Source organism: Cokeromyces recurvatus (assembly GCF_025118155.1).
Source record: "Cokeromyces recurvatus strain NRRL 2243 chromosome Unknown BX663scaffold_8, whole genome shotgun sequence".
Classification (NCBI taxonomy): domain Eukaryota; kingdom Fungi; phylum Mucoromycota; class Mucoromycetes; order Mucorales; family Mucoraceae; genus Cokeromyces; species Cokeromyces recurvatus.
Window position 1 is genome coordinate 698,545 of NW_026251394.1, and position 17,110 is coordinate 715,654.

Below are 17,110 nucleotides of genomic sequence, written 5' to 3' on the forward strand. Positions count from 1 at the left end.
AGGACCGATAAAAGTGAGAAATTCGTGCATTGACCAATTAGGGTAAACTTAAACGGAAGTATTTTAATTAATAGATATTATTTTTGAGGTGTGTGTGTGTGTGTGTGTGTGAGGGTATAAGATTTACAATAAGGGGTAAAGGTGCACAACAAATAAATCCACTAGTTAAAAAAAAAAAAACGTGGTGGCAAATAAGACTGTTTTACTCCTGATTTACTATAAAGTTAGCAAGGATGATTATAAAACAGAGAATAAGAAATAATGATTTATTATTATATACAAATATGATACACTAGCTTATAACGATATTATGATAAGAAGAGGGTGGCGGATAAGGTCCCTTAAAGATGTATGTAATTATCTTTTTAACAGCATGGACAGTTTTCTTTATTTTCTTCTTTGCCCGTAATCTTGAATTTTTGATCTTTGTTGACTTGTTATAATTCATTTTTTTAGTTTTATGTTCTTCTTCTGTGTTTAACCAGGGAATATAAGATTTTAACCATGGATGAAACATGATAAGATCAAGAGAAGCTCGAGTATGTTCAGGAGATAGCATTCTTTGAATCAAATCTCTAGCATCTACATACAAACTGTTTAGTGAAAAAAAAAAAAAAAAAAAAAAAAAAAAAAAAAAAAAGATTTATTTAGATAATGATACACACATACCTTTTGATAATGACTTTGGAAGATCATAATCACATATTAACATCTTATTAAAAACTTCACGGTGAGATAATGATTCTTCAATAAAAGGATATCTTCCAACTAGCATTTGATAAAGAGATATACCAAGTGACCAAACTTCTACTTTTTCGTAATGATAAACGGAAGATATGGATAATTCAGGTGCTAAATATTGTAAAGAGACCTTTAATTCTAAATAATCTTCTCTTGTATTATCTTGAAATAGAATAGAAATGCCTTCAATCTGACGATCTTGTTCATCAAATATTAAATGCATTTCCTTTGGATATTGCTCAAGTAAATGTTGCTGATAATAGGCTGCTAATATCATTTTACTAAATTTGGATTTGCATTCTTCTTCAGTTGGTAATTGTGTATTAAGAGAGAAATGATGTTTATCATTGATTGAAGAAGGCCATTCAAAGAGAGGAATATAGCCACATGTGCTATCTTCTTCATCTTCAATTAATATCATTGGATTATCTTTTACTTCTTCTTGTTGATGATGTGATCTTATGGTTTCTTCTTCTGTTAGTAGATGATGAAATATCTGCTGTCGTTGATCTTGTTTGTCTATTATAGGAACCATATTAACAACCACTTCAGGTATGGTATATAATGGACGAGAAGAAGAAGAAGAAGAAGAAGAGGAAGGAAGTGAAGTCATAAATCTTTTTTTTTCTGCTTCTTCGTTCTGCTCCTCCTAAAAGAACAATAAAATGTATTATTAATATGTATATAATATATGTAATGCATGTACCTTTTTATTAAAATTATTACTACTAAAGGATGAAACTACTACATCATCTGTTCTAAGCTCTGTTGACGTTGATAATAATGTCGTAGGTGATGATAATAAAAATACAGCATCCTTTCTTTTTAATAAAGGTAATTTCTCTTTCTTTTTTGTTGTTGTTGCTCTTCTATTAAATATCCATTTTTTCTTGTAATACGGCATCGTTCAAGATGCTTATCTAATAAATTATCTTTGCATATAACTCTTTGAAATAAATAAATAAATAAAAAATGTTGATATTAAAGAAAAGGGAATGGGGCCAAAAAAGAAAAAGAAAAAAAAAGAAGGCGGGGGGAGGCATTAACAGTAATTATGGTTAATTAGACATGAAGAACGAAAAAGGAAAGTTAATATAATGTTTTCTTTTATTGGATTATTGTTTTAGATCCAGAAAGGATATTAAACTAAAAGGCAATTTATCGAAATCCTCTACTGTAATAATTTACTTTGTCTTATTCACTACTGGTTAATTATCATCATCTTGGACAATTTTTGTTTCCTTTTTTTTTACATATTAGATGCTAAAACTAGTCAGTAGGCACCTTGTATAATAGATTCAAGTATTGTACAAACCCTGAGCAAAAATCATAATATTGATCATCAAAAAAAAAAAAAAAGAAAAGAAAAGAAAAGAAAATTAGACCAATACTTTTACTGCAAGATTAGAAAGGTAAGCTTGACGTTTGCTGTAAAAAAATAAAATAAATTCTGCTACTTCCAGAAGAAAAAAAAAAAAAAAAAAAAGACAAATAGCTGTGTAACAGACTATTCTATATTAATAATTATCATTTGATAGTCTGGCTATTCTTTTTTCTTTTTTTTTATTTTATTCTATTTTTTCTATTTGCATACGTAAAAAACTATTTTATACAAATATGTCAAAGCATTGTCTAATTCTTTTCTTTGTACCTTGAAATAACATATAATTTAATCTCCGAAAAAAAAGACGCTTAAAAAACCATTTCATGTGAATATACAAATTTGCGACTCTTTATCATTTTTGATAGCTATTGAATTGAATTCTAGTAGATTTTTCATTATAAAATATCAAATGGAGTGGGAAACGAATCAAGTATGTAAGTAGATGCTGTTTAACAACTGTTTTAGCTAAATTTATGTTTGTTACAATACGTTTGTCTTTTATTTTTTTTCTTTTTTTATTTATTTATTTATTTCAACTACTTTGCATTGACAGCGTTAATACATCAGTGCTCTTTCCTTTGATATGAAAAGACTTTAAAACTACTTTAATGCATTTCTCTGGCGGAGATATCTTGGTAGCTTGGATTATAATTTAGTATATATAATAATTTGATCGGATATTTATGTACATTCTTAAAGTTGCAACATTCATTCTTACGAGATAAAAGTAAATACACATCATTATAGCCATGCGCTTTTTTTTTTTTGGCCAGGTTTGTCACTAATATACTTGACATATTTCATGAATTTGATTGATATAATAAAGTAAAGCCTTCTTTAATTATTTTGACTTTGTTGATATTCATATGATTACTACCCTTTGAAAATTCACATTCATGAAAATAATAATAATAATACCAAAAGGAGAAATATGACTGATCATGTTGATATAAATTACTCTCTAAAATATAAACTGTACTGTAGTATTTAGTTTTCAACATTAGAATTAGGCTCTTCATAGAGTTAAGTATGAAAAATTATTAGATTCATAAATATAAATGCTGGTTTTCTTCATATCATAGACACTCTTGCTTTATTTTTCATTTTATTTTTTTTTTTTTTTTGTCAACTTATCAAAGCATGACTCTATTTATTCTAGTTGCATTTTTTTTTTCTTTTCTCAGTTTGTCTATTCTACTTTAGAAATAAAACATATATATTCTTTTGTCTTCATTTATACTGATCAAAAAGAAATCGCGTCTTTTTTTCTTTTTAATATAAAACGCGAAAAAATGGGGGGGGTGAAAGAGAGAAAGAGAGTAGAAAAGAAAGTGAACGGTCACAAATCACCTCTTTTAAAGATCACAAAAAAAAAGTACTTTATTATTAAAAAAATAAAAATAAAAGGGATCTTTTATGGTATATTCTTATACTTTACTTTTATTTGCATAAAATAGTCAAGTTAAAATCTCTCATAAAAATGTCAGCAAATACACAAAAAATCGTTTTTCTGATTGACGAACAATCTTTAATGTCCAATTTGATCAATCTTGAACAATTAAAATTGAGTATAATGCGTATTTTAATCTTTTATTCTATGCTTGTAGATCAGCAACAAGTATTATGGGGATATCGTTTCTTCAGTACTAAAGTACGATACACAACAAACTCAATGCGTCGCTTTTATACAATGACTACAGATGCTCTTGAAAATATTGATCAGGAATATAAAAAGCGTGAATCTGAAAGACCAAATATGATTGTACAAGAACCAGCTATTATGCGCATTAAAGAAGTACTTAAAGAAGCCATTGGTGATTTTCAATGGGAAAATGGTCTTGCATCTGAACAAGAATCAACTAATAATCATCTTTTTATTATCACTAGTACTCCTTTAACTTGGAGTGAATTGCCTTCCTTTTTTCCTTTAAATTCTGAAATAACCCAGCTATCAGCGTTTGACACTTTAGCCTACTTTGAGGAATTAAAAGAAGAATTGGCAGACACTTTATTAGAAAGCTATACTGAACGTCAAATTTCAATAAGTATCATTGATACCACATTTAAACAACTCCAAATCAGTCCTATTGAGGAAAAACTAGCAAACGCTATTCGTTCTGGCTTCAAGTCTTGCTTTAAATTATATCATGGAACCTATATCGCATTTCACACACTTTTACGTGTAAACGATATATATGGTCATTCTTTTATTTCTGAATTTGTCAATATCTTACCTTCAAGGGAATTTTCATCTTATGTGACTCCCTTTATACCTCTTTGGAGAGGAGAATTTAAATCATGCCGTGGTCGATCTATTGGGCAGTGCTCTTTATATCCTGCAAGACGAAGTGGTCATTATAACCCTGAATCACTCATGTATATGGCAGAATTACAGATCATTAGTCACATACGCGCTAAACAATTTTCTTTATCATGGCTTACAAGGGAGACTAACAAAGAAGAAGAAAACAAATACAGAATGGTATATGAAGACGGAGGATCGTTTAATGTCTTTAATGCTCTCTTGGAAGAATTATATAAAAGACAAGAAATTTTAATTGGTGAATTTATTCCTTTATCAGACTTTGATTTACCTAGACAAAGGGTATGTATTGAACCCTATTCACGAGCCTGTGCCTCAGTTCAATTCATTCATTGTAAAGAAATACCGCGTTACTTGAATGAAGACGCCTCTATCAAAAACAAAGTATCTCCTATTGGTACCTTTTATAAAAGTATCAAATTGGATACTAAATTACCCAATTTTTTAAATTCGGCTTTAAAATTACCTTCTATCAAGTTCAACTTAAAGATGCCGGAAAAGATAAAAGATGTGATTTATAACACATTTCGTTCAAAACAAGGTAACCTTGGTAACGCTACCATAGACGCCTCTGAACAACCTGAAGAGGAGGAAGTTATTGAAAGAATTATCACTTTACCATCCAATGTTAACAAGATGGGAAAGGATCTTAAAAATTTATATCTTGAAGCTCTATATACCCAAAATGTAAATAAGATTATTATATGAGATACAAAAGAAAAAAAAAAGGGTCATTTATTTATATATGATATATGCATATATATATTTATATTTTTAGGATACCATGGATAATGTAATTACAATTATTGATAAATGGATAGAACATCTTTTAAATCATAAATATACCAAAGAGGATATCATTGCTACTATATTTGATTATACAATGCCAGTAACAGACCTTGATATTAAACACTCTAATGAAATACCTCGCACTATGCATTTATTACCATCACAGCATACTGTAGAACAAGAATATCAGTATTCATGGTGGAAAGAAATCAAGATGCATCCTCACTATAATTACAAATTTGAAAAAATGAATTGTATTGCATTAAAAGTAAAAGAGTAAGTATTGATATATACATAATATAGAAATGAATGAATTGAACTCTTTTTTTTTTTTCATAAGGGCACAACTTCAAGTCATCCTATACTGCTTTATTTGTAGATTAATGACTGATTTACCACCTGACCTATTAAAGAGAAATCCATTTTTTGAATCAGAAGATTTTTTTACAAAAATAGTTTTAATGTTTACTATGAATGATGTAGGTGATTTTCTAGCTGAATTAGATTCTGAGGAAGGCCCAGCCGCTGTGAAATTCAGAGATCCATGTGATTTATCAGATCATGCTTTTTGTACTCTACTTGAAGAAAAGTAAGGAAGATATAATTTCTTTTTTTTTTTTAAACAATTCATCCCATTAAATACATTTCCCATTTGTATTCAATATGACGTAGGTTCAGTGATTTAAAAGATTTAACCGAAAAATTTAAAGAGTCTACAGGAGCAGACGATATGGAATCAATAACATTCTCAGATGATGATTTAATTGATAACTTTGAAATAGTCGGGGATTCAAGTCGAAATAAAGGGAAAGAAAAGGAAACACAACGGCCTGTGCTCGATCGACAAAAATCTTCACATAATCATAATATGAATAAATCTTTACTGGAATCGAGCTCTTCTAGATTATCAGCCAAATCAAGTTTAAGTAGAATGAATAGTAATCCATTAGATAGTTTTCTTAAGCGCACAGTAGATGTGAATCAAAATTTAAGGCGAGGTCCAGAAAACTCACTTGGTGAAGCAGCAAGAGAAGCAATTGATAAAATAAATAGGTCGTTAATTGATGGTCGTACAGATATGATGAGAGCAGGCAGTTTTATGAAGAGTGCTCGACAGGAAGAGACACGTCCTGTAGTGCATAATGAAGATTCGAATGGGGTTGTTTTGAGAAGAAATCAAACAAATGAGCAGCTAACCCCTCGAACATCTTTAAATCGCTTTTTTCAAATAGATATATTTAATGAATACTCGGAAACTTGTTTAGTAAGTTTATTTGTTTATGTATAATTAAATTAATATATATATATTTATACCTTTTCTTCTTATATAATCTTTTTAGTCTCCAACTTCGGCGACAGCGAATGAATATGGGCACATTCAATCAGCATACCCTTCTATGCATCAACCACCACCAATTCCAAATGAACCAAAAAAATCGGAGGAAGATATGGATGAAGAGGAAGATTTCAGCTTCATACTAGGTAATTCCGCAACTGAGTCCCCTCCCCCACATGATATTATGGCGAGTGCCAGACGGGACCTTACATCTGAATTTAAAAGTATACTTGAAGAAGAAATGACAAATAAGGAACAGTGTTCTCAACCATTAAAGCGAAGCCTTGATGAGTTGTTTGGTAGTGATGAGGATGAAAATGAGGATGAAAATCCTTTTGAAAACAGCTTACCAAGAAAAAAACAACATATATAACTTTGTATTTATAAAGAAAAAATAAATAAATATGTATATAATTTAAATGAGGGTCATTTATTATGAATTTATCAAGTATATAGTATGGTATTGACAGTAAATTTTTGTTCCTATTTTTGGTGAAAATTATTCACTAATAAGACTAAGATTTTATAATATCTTCCTTTATCACAAGTAATACGATTGCCCCAGACATTATCTATATAATGACTGAATTGAAGAATTACAAAGACTTTCTCCTAGCATTATTTCAAGAAATATTGAATCAATTGCTCTAGCACAAATCTTGCATATGAATAAAAAAAAAACATACCATCATCCTGTATATAACATTTTTATAACTGATATTAAGCTTATTGATATTCAAGTGTTATGATATATCGATTATAAAAAGACATCATGCCAGTTCTAAATGTTTGTTTATTTATTTTTTTTTTATTCATTATTATTATGATTACTACTATAAACCATACTATCCCAGTATCTTTCTTAATTCCATAGCCAAACAATAAAAAACAAACGTTTCAGAAGAAATTTTATACATATTCCATTTTAATAGTGTTGTTTCATTACAGAAATATCTTTTGATTCAGAATAAAACTAAAACATAAATACTAATGAAAAAAAAAATATCTTTGTTCTACTTATTTAAATATAATTTACATCATCCTATTCATATTAAGTAATACTCTAAAGTTAGACGTTAAATATGACAAAAATCTTGATAGAAGATAATAATTAAATAACACCATAACTTCCAAAATTATTATGTTATGAATATTCCGAAATAATAAAGAACAAAAAAGCTATCGGGAAAATAATAAGCAAAAGATATCGTCGCCTGCAGGGTTTGAACCTGCGCACGCATAGCGTATGAGATTTCAAGTCTCACTCCTTAACCACTCGGACAAAGCGACTTATATGAACTGAAACAAAAAAATTAAATGATATTCATAAATTTTGAAAAGTGTGTCACGTGATCTGGCCAATCAAAATACTCTCTGTTGTTTAACTAATTTTAACTCAATATTTTTTTTTTTAAAAAGTGTAATTAAAAAAAAAAAGGCCTATATCTTGACACTAACTTTGCCCTTGTAAATTATTTTATTAAATATTATTGGTCAAGGACGTCAAATGGTTAAAGAAAGAAATAGAAAATAAGTTAAAGAGTATCTTAAGCTTTATTTTATAACAAGATATTCTTCTTTATTATTGTATAAGTCTCTATGTAGCATCAAGAACAATAGAGAAGTCAAATCAAGATTCAGCTTAATTCAATTCCAGAGTATAATATTATTCAATACAGTTTATCTTTTTAGACATCATTCTTTGTCATAATTAGTAACCTTCTTTTAGTAGAGTTCACTACAATATTCTAAGATTAACATGTTAAAAATAATAGGAGATAGTTATTAGTGTAATATGATGCTGACGATAATATTGTTGGTTAATAAATGCTATGCATAATTATTCTAATTAGCAATTGTTGTGTATATAATGATGTATTACAAAATATCTTATAATATACAGATCAGAGTCATGAAGGACCAAATGATATTATAGTTATTAGTTATACGCTTTATGCATACAATGTTATTTGATTTCAGTTTATAAGACATTCTTGTGATGAGAAAAATAATAATATAATGATAAATACTGATATTACTAAATAATGATAAGCCAAACATAGTGTAAAGAGTTATTAATGATAAAGACATATATGAGTTATATATTGTACCTATTAATTATACATACACATTATTGTTATAATATTACCCAATATACTTATTTATAAATATAATCATATACTATCTATACACTATAAAATATAATGATATTCATTCAAGTAGTACATTGAGAAATGAATATATAATACAAGAAATCTATATCAAAAGTATCTTCTCTATATCATTCACAAGCATGAGCAAACGAGATTTCATTATTTGGTTTCAAGGAAAATAACCTGCTAGATAGAAAACCAATAATTTAATATTTATTAGAGTTAACTGAGATTAATTCTGAATCAGGGCAAAGACTAAAGAGATCAAATACAGCAACTTTAATCATTCTATGGGAAATATTCTTCTTTCATTCTTTTCCTGTCGCGAAGTAACCCCGTTCTCCACAAGATATAAATAAGGATCCATTTTGCACTCATTTTGAGAAATTTAATTTTTAATTTTATTTTTACTCAATTTTTTAATAAAAGTTTTATACAAAGTTTTCACGTATTTATTCTGTCTTTTTTTTTTTTTTTTATCTTTACCTTATCAACAGCAATGATCAGTTGTATAATGTCGTTCACTTGTTAAACTTTGAATATTATATTCTTTAAGATGATTAACTGTGATATAAAATATATCATTAATACGGAAAATACATGTTATACTACTTTTAATATATTGAATAAGCTTTATATAGTTTTTGTTTTTTCTCTGGATGGAATATCATTAACTAGTTTCATGAAACATTGAATAAAATGTAAATTATATGTATTTATAATGAACTTTTTTTTTTCTAATATAAGCATATGCTAAATAAAGATCATATCATACTGCTTATATTCAAATAAAATGTGATGTTTATTCAATCAAGTATACAGAATATCATTTCTACTCAACAATAACATTAATATTCAATATCGCTAATCGCACGAATATCCCTCAGGTCAAAAAAATACAAGAATAATAACTATCGGAACAGTATTTTCAACTGGATCAAGCTATATTCGAACATCTTTACTTAATAAGGATAAACATAATTTATATAAACATTTACTGTATTGAGTAAATATTGTGCCTATCAGAAACTAAACTTTTGATTCGTACTCTTGATTATTTCCATAGTGTAGCTCAGTAAAGTATACCTTAAATAATAATATTTGAAAAAAAATATATATGTATATAAATAAGCAGTTGGAATTAGTTTCTAACTATCTTTGAACAGTCAGTATTTAATTAATTATCTATCTTTTTTTTAAACATAATAGAGCGAGAAGAAAAGGTGCTCATTTCAAGGTATTATTTACTATAATGAATATATTTTATTACTCAGAAAGGGAAATGAATATGTAAATGTATCCTTTTGATTTATTCGTCATAATATATGAATAAATAATAAGCTATATACTCTAGTTTATAAACTTATAGTGAATAAGGTTAGCACTTTAACTCAATATAAAAATGCTCATGACAGAATGGTATTTCGTTGGTAATACACTCTTTACAATAGAAATATGGGCCTTATATAATCATATCCATCAAGTCAATCTATATATAATCATTCCAATTTTATGACTGTAAAAAAGAATCTTTTTCAGGTACCAATACTCAATTATTGAATTTTAGACCGAGCTCTTTCAACAATAGCTATTTACAAAAATTTGCTACCCCTGGATTCGTAATTACTACATTTATAATACTAAGCACGGCATTTTTTCAAGAAACTATTTGTTAAAATATGTTTCAAAATTAATATTTAAGTAGAGTGTCTAATATTGGAGCAAACATCAACAGCAACAAAAATCAACATAACAACGAAATCAAAGTGAGATATAACGAGTTCATTTGAGATTGTAGATTTATAAATAATTAACTGTTTCTATTCCATTCCCTATAATAATTTGAATACATATTACCATTCTTGAATGAATACGTAAGATAATACATTATTATAAATCAAACTTCGGAACATTAAATATCAAGCCAATAAAATAATCAATAAGGCACGCCATTGAAATATTGTTATTCGTAATAATATACCCTGTTTCCATGACTTTCCATCCTTTCTTTTGATAAAGAAACATATGTAGCTACGGAGAATCTTTAATAAGTTGTCCAAAAGGAAGGACAAAATAATATAGAAGGGTTTTCATACAAACCAATTGGTGAGATTAAACTCTTTTGAATAGATCTGATAACATATAAGGTTTCCATTAGTTTCTTCTTTTTTGCTTATTTGTATGTATTGCTGTATATTTGTTGTTCTTATTCTCAGTTATATGGTGTAGTAGTTTGAAATATATTAGCGAGTATTGTCTGACATTATTTTTAGTATTTTTAATCCGAAGAAAATAGTAAAGATATAGACATGCTTGTTTATAGTTTAACAGAAATGAAAAAAAAAGAAAACTAAATAAAATAATATAAGTACTTTTATATACTCTATCAAAAATGTCATATAATAATAGATTAGATGAAAATTTATCGAATAACATAGCTAAAATCTCCTATTTTGCTTCGATGCGACGGACTTTTGAATCTACAATTAGTATCCATAGAAATGACGAAATAATGCTTTAAGTTCCCACGATAACAATTTAGCCGTTATTTTTTTTTTTTTAATACGTGATCTTTATAGAAATAACATCAAAACAGAAATAAAATTATAAAGTTCAAGCAGTAATCTTTGTGTAATTTATATGCAGAGATAAAACAAATGTGTACAATAAGAACATGAAACCATTTTATCAAAAAAATTCTATTTTTGAAAGATTGTAATAAGAATAAGACTTTATATGACAAATATATGCGGTTTTACTTTTTAAGTAGTGATTTTGCTTTTTTTTTTTTTTTTTTTTTTTTTTTTTTTTTTTTTTTTTTTTTTTTTTTTAAAAAAAAAAAAAAATATACAAATATAAATATGTATAAAAGAAGGATTTTTTTTTCTAGCTTCTCTTTATTGTTTTCTACATCAAACTTTCTTTTTTCTTTTTTTTTAAATCTTCAACAGAACTAAAAAAAAAAATGTCATTTCGTGCTCCTTCTCCTCCCTCAACGGGATATAGTATCATTGACATTCGTAACTCATGCTTAGATATGTTTGCTATGGATTCTAAACACATTGTAAATAATACTGAAGATATTAAGCCTCCCTCTCCTCCTCAGTCTTCTGGTATCTCTGAAGATGCTTTCAATAGTTCTGATCTAGTTGATACGATCTTAGACTCTCTTGATAAACCTTTAAACCACAAGTCTATTCCTACTTTTATTCTTTATGATAAAAAAGGTCTACAGTTATTTGATCAGATCACTCAATTGGATGATGAATACTACTTGACTGGTGCTGAGCATGATATTCTAGTGACTTATTCTACTGAAATAGTAGATCGTCTTCAAGATGGTAGTGTTATTTTTGAACTTGGTGCTGGGTAAATAACATTAAAAAAAAAACTTGACAATATGCAATATGCACTTTTATTTAACTTTATTCTCTATAATAGCTCTCTTCGTAAAACACAAGTCATTTTGAATGCTATTGAGAAAAAGAAGGTGCGTGTAACATATTACGCTTTGGATCTCGATCAGCATGAATTAGATCGATCGTTAGCATCTTTAGGTAGCTTTGAGTATGTTGAACTCTATGGTCTTTTAGGAACCTATGATCAAGGTATCCCTTGGATTAGCAAAAACTTTACTTCTTCTAATATCCAAAAGAACTTCTTATGGATGGGCAGCTCTATCGGCAACCAAACACGACTTGAATCGGCTATGTTTCTCCGTAAGCTCAAGCGAATGTGTATGGAACCCGGTGACTTTTTCATGATTGGCTTTGACAAACGTAATGATGCTGCTAAAATTGAATTAGCGTATGACGATTCTCATGGCGTTACCCGTGAATTTATCATGAACGGTCTCGATCATGTGAACCGTATTATGGACAAAGAAGGCTTTTTAAACCGCGAGTTCTTTGATTACCATTCAATTTATCAAGAAAAGCAAGGCCGTCATCTATCCCACTATCGTGCTTTAAAAGATATGACTATCAGCTACAAGACTACTAAAAAGGATTATACTATCAACATTCAAAAGGATGAGTTAATTCATGTTGAGCATTCTTACAAGTATTCTTTGGAGGAAATTCAATGTATCTTGACTACTGCTGACCTGAATATGGTCGATTATTGGGTTGATTCTAAGGACCAATATCGTCTCGTTTTGGCTGAGAATCGTCCTTTTATCTTTGAATGTAATGCGGAAAAGATTCGTAAAGTCCTTTATCCTCCTAACGAACTCTTTGAGCAAGAACCTATCCATTGCTACCACTGTAATGAAGGTCAATTTGAACAACCAAGTGCAACTGAAGCTGAAGAAATTCAATCATTGGATTACTGTTTGTTAAAGTCTAACAAGACTTGGCCCATTAAGATGCTTCCTTCTAAGCATGAATGGCAGGAGCTTTGGAAGTCCTGGGATTTAGTCACTCAACATATGATAGATCATAAAACAATGCTCTTTGAATGTCCTATTGCCTTGCGTCATCCCTTTATTTTCTATTTAGGCCATATTCCCAGTTTCTTAGATATTCAAATGTCGCGCCATCAAGTTGATAAAGAAATTGGAAAGACTGATTTGACGGAACCAAAATACTTTGCTGATATCTTTGAACGTGGAATTGACCCTGACATGGATGATCCTACACAGTGTCACCCTCATTCTGAAGTACCCACTGAAGAAAACGATTGGCCTTCAATTGAATCTATTCTTACTTACCAAAAATCTGTCCGCCAGCGCCTTCAACGTCTTTTAACTTTTTGGGAAGATGAAGGTCTCCAGATGCAATCTACTGATTGGATAAATAGTAAACCTGAAAGAAAACGTCAAGCTCGTATCATTTGGATGTGTTTTGAACATGAAGCGCTCCATTTAGAAACTCTTCTTTATATGCTTGTTCAGAGCCCTAATATATTGCCTCCCAAAGGTATTGCCGTTCCTAACTGGAAGCTTTTGTTGCAGAAGGATGATACTAATGAAACTTCAGCAAATCAAATTTCTCCTTTGTCTGATGCCTCCTTCCTCAAAATACCTTCTGGTACCGTTACAATTGGCCATGATGATTATGAAGCATTTGACTTAGATGTCAACAACAAACGACACCCAGAATTTGGATGGGATAATGAAAATCCTAAACGTAATGTAGCCGTTGATGCGTTCGAAATCCAAACAAGACCTGTTACAAATGGTGAATACTATGTCTACCTTCAAGAAACAAACAAGAACCAGTCTATTCCCGCTTCTTGGATTAGTAAGGAAAATAACCAAATTTATGTAAAAACCGTATTTGGTCTCTGCCCTCTTGTTTATGCTCAACACTGGCCTGTTCAAATATCCTATAATGAAGCTGAAGCTTATGCTCAATATAAAAATGCTCGTCTTCCCTCTGAATCTGAGCTTTGTCGTTTCCGTGAACACATGACTGAGATGTGTGTTGAGACAAACGAGAAGTGGCCTAAATATGGTTTCAAGAACTGGTATCCTAGTGATGTTGATAATGAATCAATCCATATATTAGGTGATGTCTGGGAGTGGACTAACACTATTTGGGATAAATACGATGGATTTGAAGCTTCTAAAATCTATCCTGGTTATTCGTCTGATTTCTTTGATGGAAAACATCGTGTCGTTTTAGGTGCAAGCTGGGCAACTCATCCTCGTATTGCTGAACGTAAAACTTTCAGAAATTGGTACCAATCTGGATACCCTTATGTCTTTAGTGGATTTAGACTTTGTCATTAAATCAATCACATATATTTGTATTATTATTATTATTATTATTATTATTATTATTATTATTATTATTTTTTGCTATTAAAAAAAGAAACATCGTGTATATTACAATAAACAAACAGTTAATACTATTTTATTTAATATATTTGTATTTGTATTTGTATTTGTATTTTTTTTTTTTTTTTTTTTTTTTTTTTTTTTGCATATTCTATTCTCCATAATACTATGATGAATCACATTTAAGGAATGGATGATTTAAAGCTTCAGAAGCAGTAGGCCGCTTGGTATGAATAAGTTCAAGACATTTTTTCATTAAATCAACAGCTTGATGATATTCTTTCTGCTCCCATTTTTTAATACCGTTTTGATTTATTTCTTGACAAAATGTTGCTAAGTCTAACTCTTCTTCAGGTATTGTTGGGATATTTGTACGCATTGTGAGTCCATAAAAATTAGTAAATTCTGTTAGCTTTTTCAATCCAAACAGATGAGCTAATTCAACAAGAGCGTCTGCGTCATCTTCAGGTTCAAAAAATGGATAGCGACCACTTAAAAAGCTTAAAAGTATAACACCAACAGCCCAAATATCAACGGCTGTTGTTTGATATTTATAACGTAATAATACTTCCGGAGCTCGAAATCCTCTTGTGCCTGAGCGATCTGCCTGTATAGAAGGCCTAATAAAAAAATAATATCACAAAGTACTATTAATCAATTTTCCTTACATCTATTTTCTTTTTTTTTTTTTTAACATTTTTATTTATATACCTTGTATCATTCATAAAATAGCCTGCTTCACCATTTTGATTTATAGACTCATTACTTAATATGCTATTTACTGCATGTATTTTAGGCTGTGGATCCACTTTTTGAGCCAAACCAAAGTCAGCAAGATAGCCATCTTTTGTTTTCGTATTATACAAAAAGTTTCCCGGTTTTACATCTCGATGCATGATTCCTTTTGCATGAGTACTTTGTAAGCCTACAAGTAATTTTTTAATATAACATTTGATATCAGCTACTGTCATACTAGTAAAGAATTCCTATAAAAAAGAAAATTAGTTATAGTGCTAGATAAAACAAAAAAAAAGTCTATATTTACATCAAAATGATCACATTCAATAAAGGGTAAAACAATAAAGAGAGTGGAATCATTTCGAAAGGCAGTGATCAAAGGTGTAATGCCAGCTGATGATCTAGACATATATAGACATATATTTAGTCTATTAGACTTTGAACCCTAAGGAGAGAAACCACTTACGTAGAGTATAACATACCTTAGCTCTTGAAGACATTTGATTTCTGATGCCATACGAGCAGGTGAACTAGTATCCATAATTAATTTGATAGCAACATAGTCTTGATTTATTCCATTTAGTTGATCTAAATCCTTTGTCCAATCCACGTACTGATCCTTTAGTAAATCTTTTGCTTTATAGACTTTACTAAAAGTTCCTGAGCCAGTTCTATCTACTAATTCATAATATTGAGCTAAACTTGGAAAGGACTCTAAGAGTTTATTTATTTCTTTCTGAACATGCTCCTTCCGCCTAGCTTCTCTTTTTCTTTGCACAACTTCCTCATCTTCATATTTACTATTATGCTGCTGCATTTTATTGGAAATTTGTTTATCATTCTCTGTTCTATTTTCAGTAGTTACTTTTTCTTCCTGCGCTAGGTTTGTGACTTTGGTTTTTTTCTTTTGATCTGTATTCTTCTTCCTCGGTGCTCTCTTTCTGGTAGTTGTTGCTTCAAAGACTTCAAATTGGTATTCTATCAAACCATTTTGTTGCTGTTCTAATAATCTCCTTTGTCTTCGAGTCATCATTCTACTCACTTTGGGTATATCATTTGTATCCTCTACTGCTTTTCTCTTTAATGGTTTGTTGTCGTTCATATTACTAGAATTTGAAACATTAACTGGGATTTCTATCGTCTCTATAACATTATTATTTACTTCATTTGATATACATTCTTCTTTTTCTTCTGTTTTTGGTATAATTTTATCTTCTCCTAGTGAGGTAGTATTTACAATATCTAGTATAAAGCTTTCTTCTTTTACTTGTATTAATTTTGCATCCAATTTTTCTTCCTCTACTTCTTCTTCTTCTTTAAATTGCTCAGATAAATCTAATGACCTATCCTCTAATGCTGGCGTTGATTCTAAATAGGGCTTTGATGAAGCTTCATGGAAGTCAGAAAATACGTCTCCGTTAGGTGGTGGTGGTGCCACCATCATACTATCCAATCCATCTAACAAATTATCTTCCATAGGTGTATTTACTTCAAAGAGGGAAGAAGCATTTTTATTAAAAGAATCAGTTTTAGGTTCTAATATATTTTCCATATTAGATTTGATCGTTAAATTAGATTGATTCAATGGCGATGCGAATAAAATGTTACTGTTATGTTTGTCTTTCCCAGCCGAATAATATTCGCTCTTGAATACTTCACGGAAATCATATTGAATATCCTGCGTAAACCGTGAATGTTCATAGGGACTTAGAAAACAAGCTTCTGCAAATGAATCATATGCATCTAATAAAGAGCGATCATGTCTTAAACTGTGTAGAACGAATGGCGAAGACTGGATATCATAACGAAGGGGGGTATTATTGTGTGGGCGTTTAGGTGTTGTACTTTGAACTACAATAGGTAT

General features: G+C 29.6%; 4 protein-coding genes and 1 non-coding gene across 5 annotated transcripts; 2 read left to right on the top strand and 3 right to left on the bottom strand.

The window, feature by feature from the left end:
• Positions 1–292: 292 nt before the first annotated feature.
• BX663DRAFT_485220 (kinase-like domain-containing protein) lies at positions 293–1,276 on the bottom strand (the record flags this gene model as incomplete). The annotated part of the gene is made up of 2 exons (XM_051524600.1): positions 293–582; positions 670–1,276. The coding sequence occupies 2 exons, from the start codon at positions 1,274–1,276 to the stop codon at positions 293–295; spliced, it is 897 nt and encodes a 298-aa protein (XP_051384386.1).
• Positions 1,277–3,544: 2,268 nt separating this feature from the next.
• Positions 3,545–6,997, top strand: BX663DRAFT_504939 (uncharacterized protein). Its single transcript, XM_051526991.1, has 5 exons — positions 3,545–5,135; positions 5,227–5,513; positions 5,578–5,826; positions 5,910–6,501; positions 6,578–6,997. Exons 1-5 carry the CDS (start codon positions 3,606–3,608, stop codon positions 6,944–6,946), a joined length of 3,027 nt encoding a protein of 1,008 aa, XP_051384387.1. The 5' UTR covers positions 3,545–3,605; the 3' UTR covers positions 6,947–6,997.
• Positions 6,998–7,781: 784 nt separating this feature from the next.
• Positions 7,782–7,863, bottom strand: BX663DRAFT_t62. The gene has a single exon. It is a non-coding gene; the product is annotated as a tRNA-Ser (tRNA).
• Positions 7,864–11,576: 3,713 nt separating this feature from the next.
• BX663DRAFT_504955 (uncharacterized protein) lies at positions 11,577–14,494 on the top strand. Its single transcript, XM_051526992.1, has 2 exons — positions 11,577–12,095; positions 12,168–14,494. The coding sequence occupies exons 1-2, from the start codon at positions 11,692–11,694 to the stop codon at positions 14,458–14,460; spliced, it is 2,697 nt and encodes an 898-aa protein (XP_051384388.1). The 5' UTR covers positions 11,577–11,691; the 3' UTR covers positions 14,461–14,494.
• A 180-nt stretch (positions 14,495–14,674) lies between these two features.
• Positions 14,675–16,063, bottom strand: BX663DRAFT_431804 (kinase-like domain-containing protein; the record flags this gene model as incomplete). The annotated part of the gene is made up of 4 exons (XM_051522885.1): positions 14,675–15,128; positions 15,220–15,494; positions 15,554–15,647; positions 15,729–16,063. The coding sequence occupies 4 exons, from the start codon at positions 16,061–16,063 to the stop codon at positions 14,675–14,677; spliced, it is 1,158 nt and encodes a 385-aa protein (XP_051384389.1).
• Positions 16,064–17,110: the final 1,047 nt, after the last annotated feature.

Excerpts from the sequence above, each read along its gene's own strand:
- BX663DRAFT_504939 (XM_051526991.1), top strand. The coding sequence starts at position 3,606 with ATGTCAGCAAATACACAAAAAATCGTTTTTCTGATTGACGAACAATCT. Across the intron at positions 5,136-5,226 it reads AAGCTCTATATACCCAAAAT|GATACCATGGATAATGTAAT; the intron begins GTAAATAAGATT and ends TTATATTTTTAG. Across the intron at positions 5,827-5,909 it reads TGTACTCTACTTGAAGAAAA|GTTCAGTGATTTAAAAGATT; the intron begins GTAAGGAAGATA and ends AATATGACGTAG.
- BX663DRAFT_504955 (XM_051526992.1), top strand. The coding sequence starts at position 11,692 with ATGTCATTTCGTGCTCCTTCTCCTCCCTCAACGGGATATAGTATCATT. Across the intron at positions 12,096-12,167 it reads ATTTTTGAACTTGGTGCTGG|CTCTCTTCGTAAAACACAAG; the intron begins GTAAATAACATT and ends TCTCTATAATAG.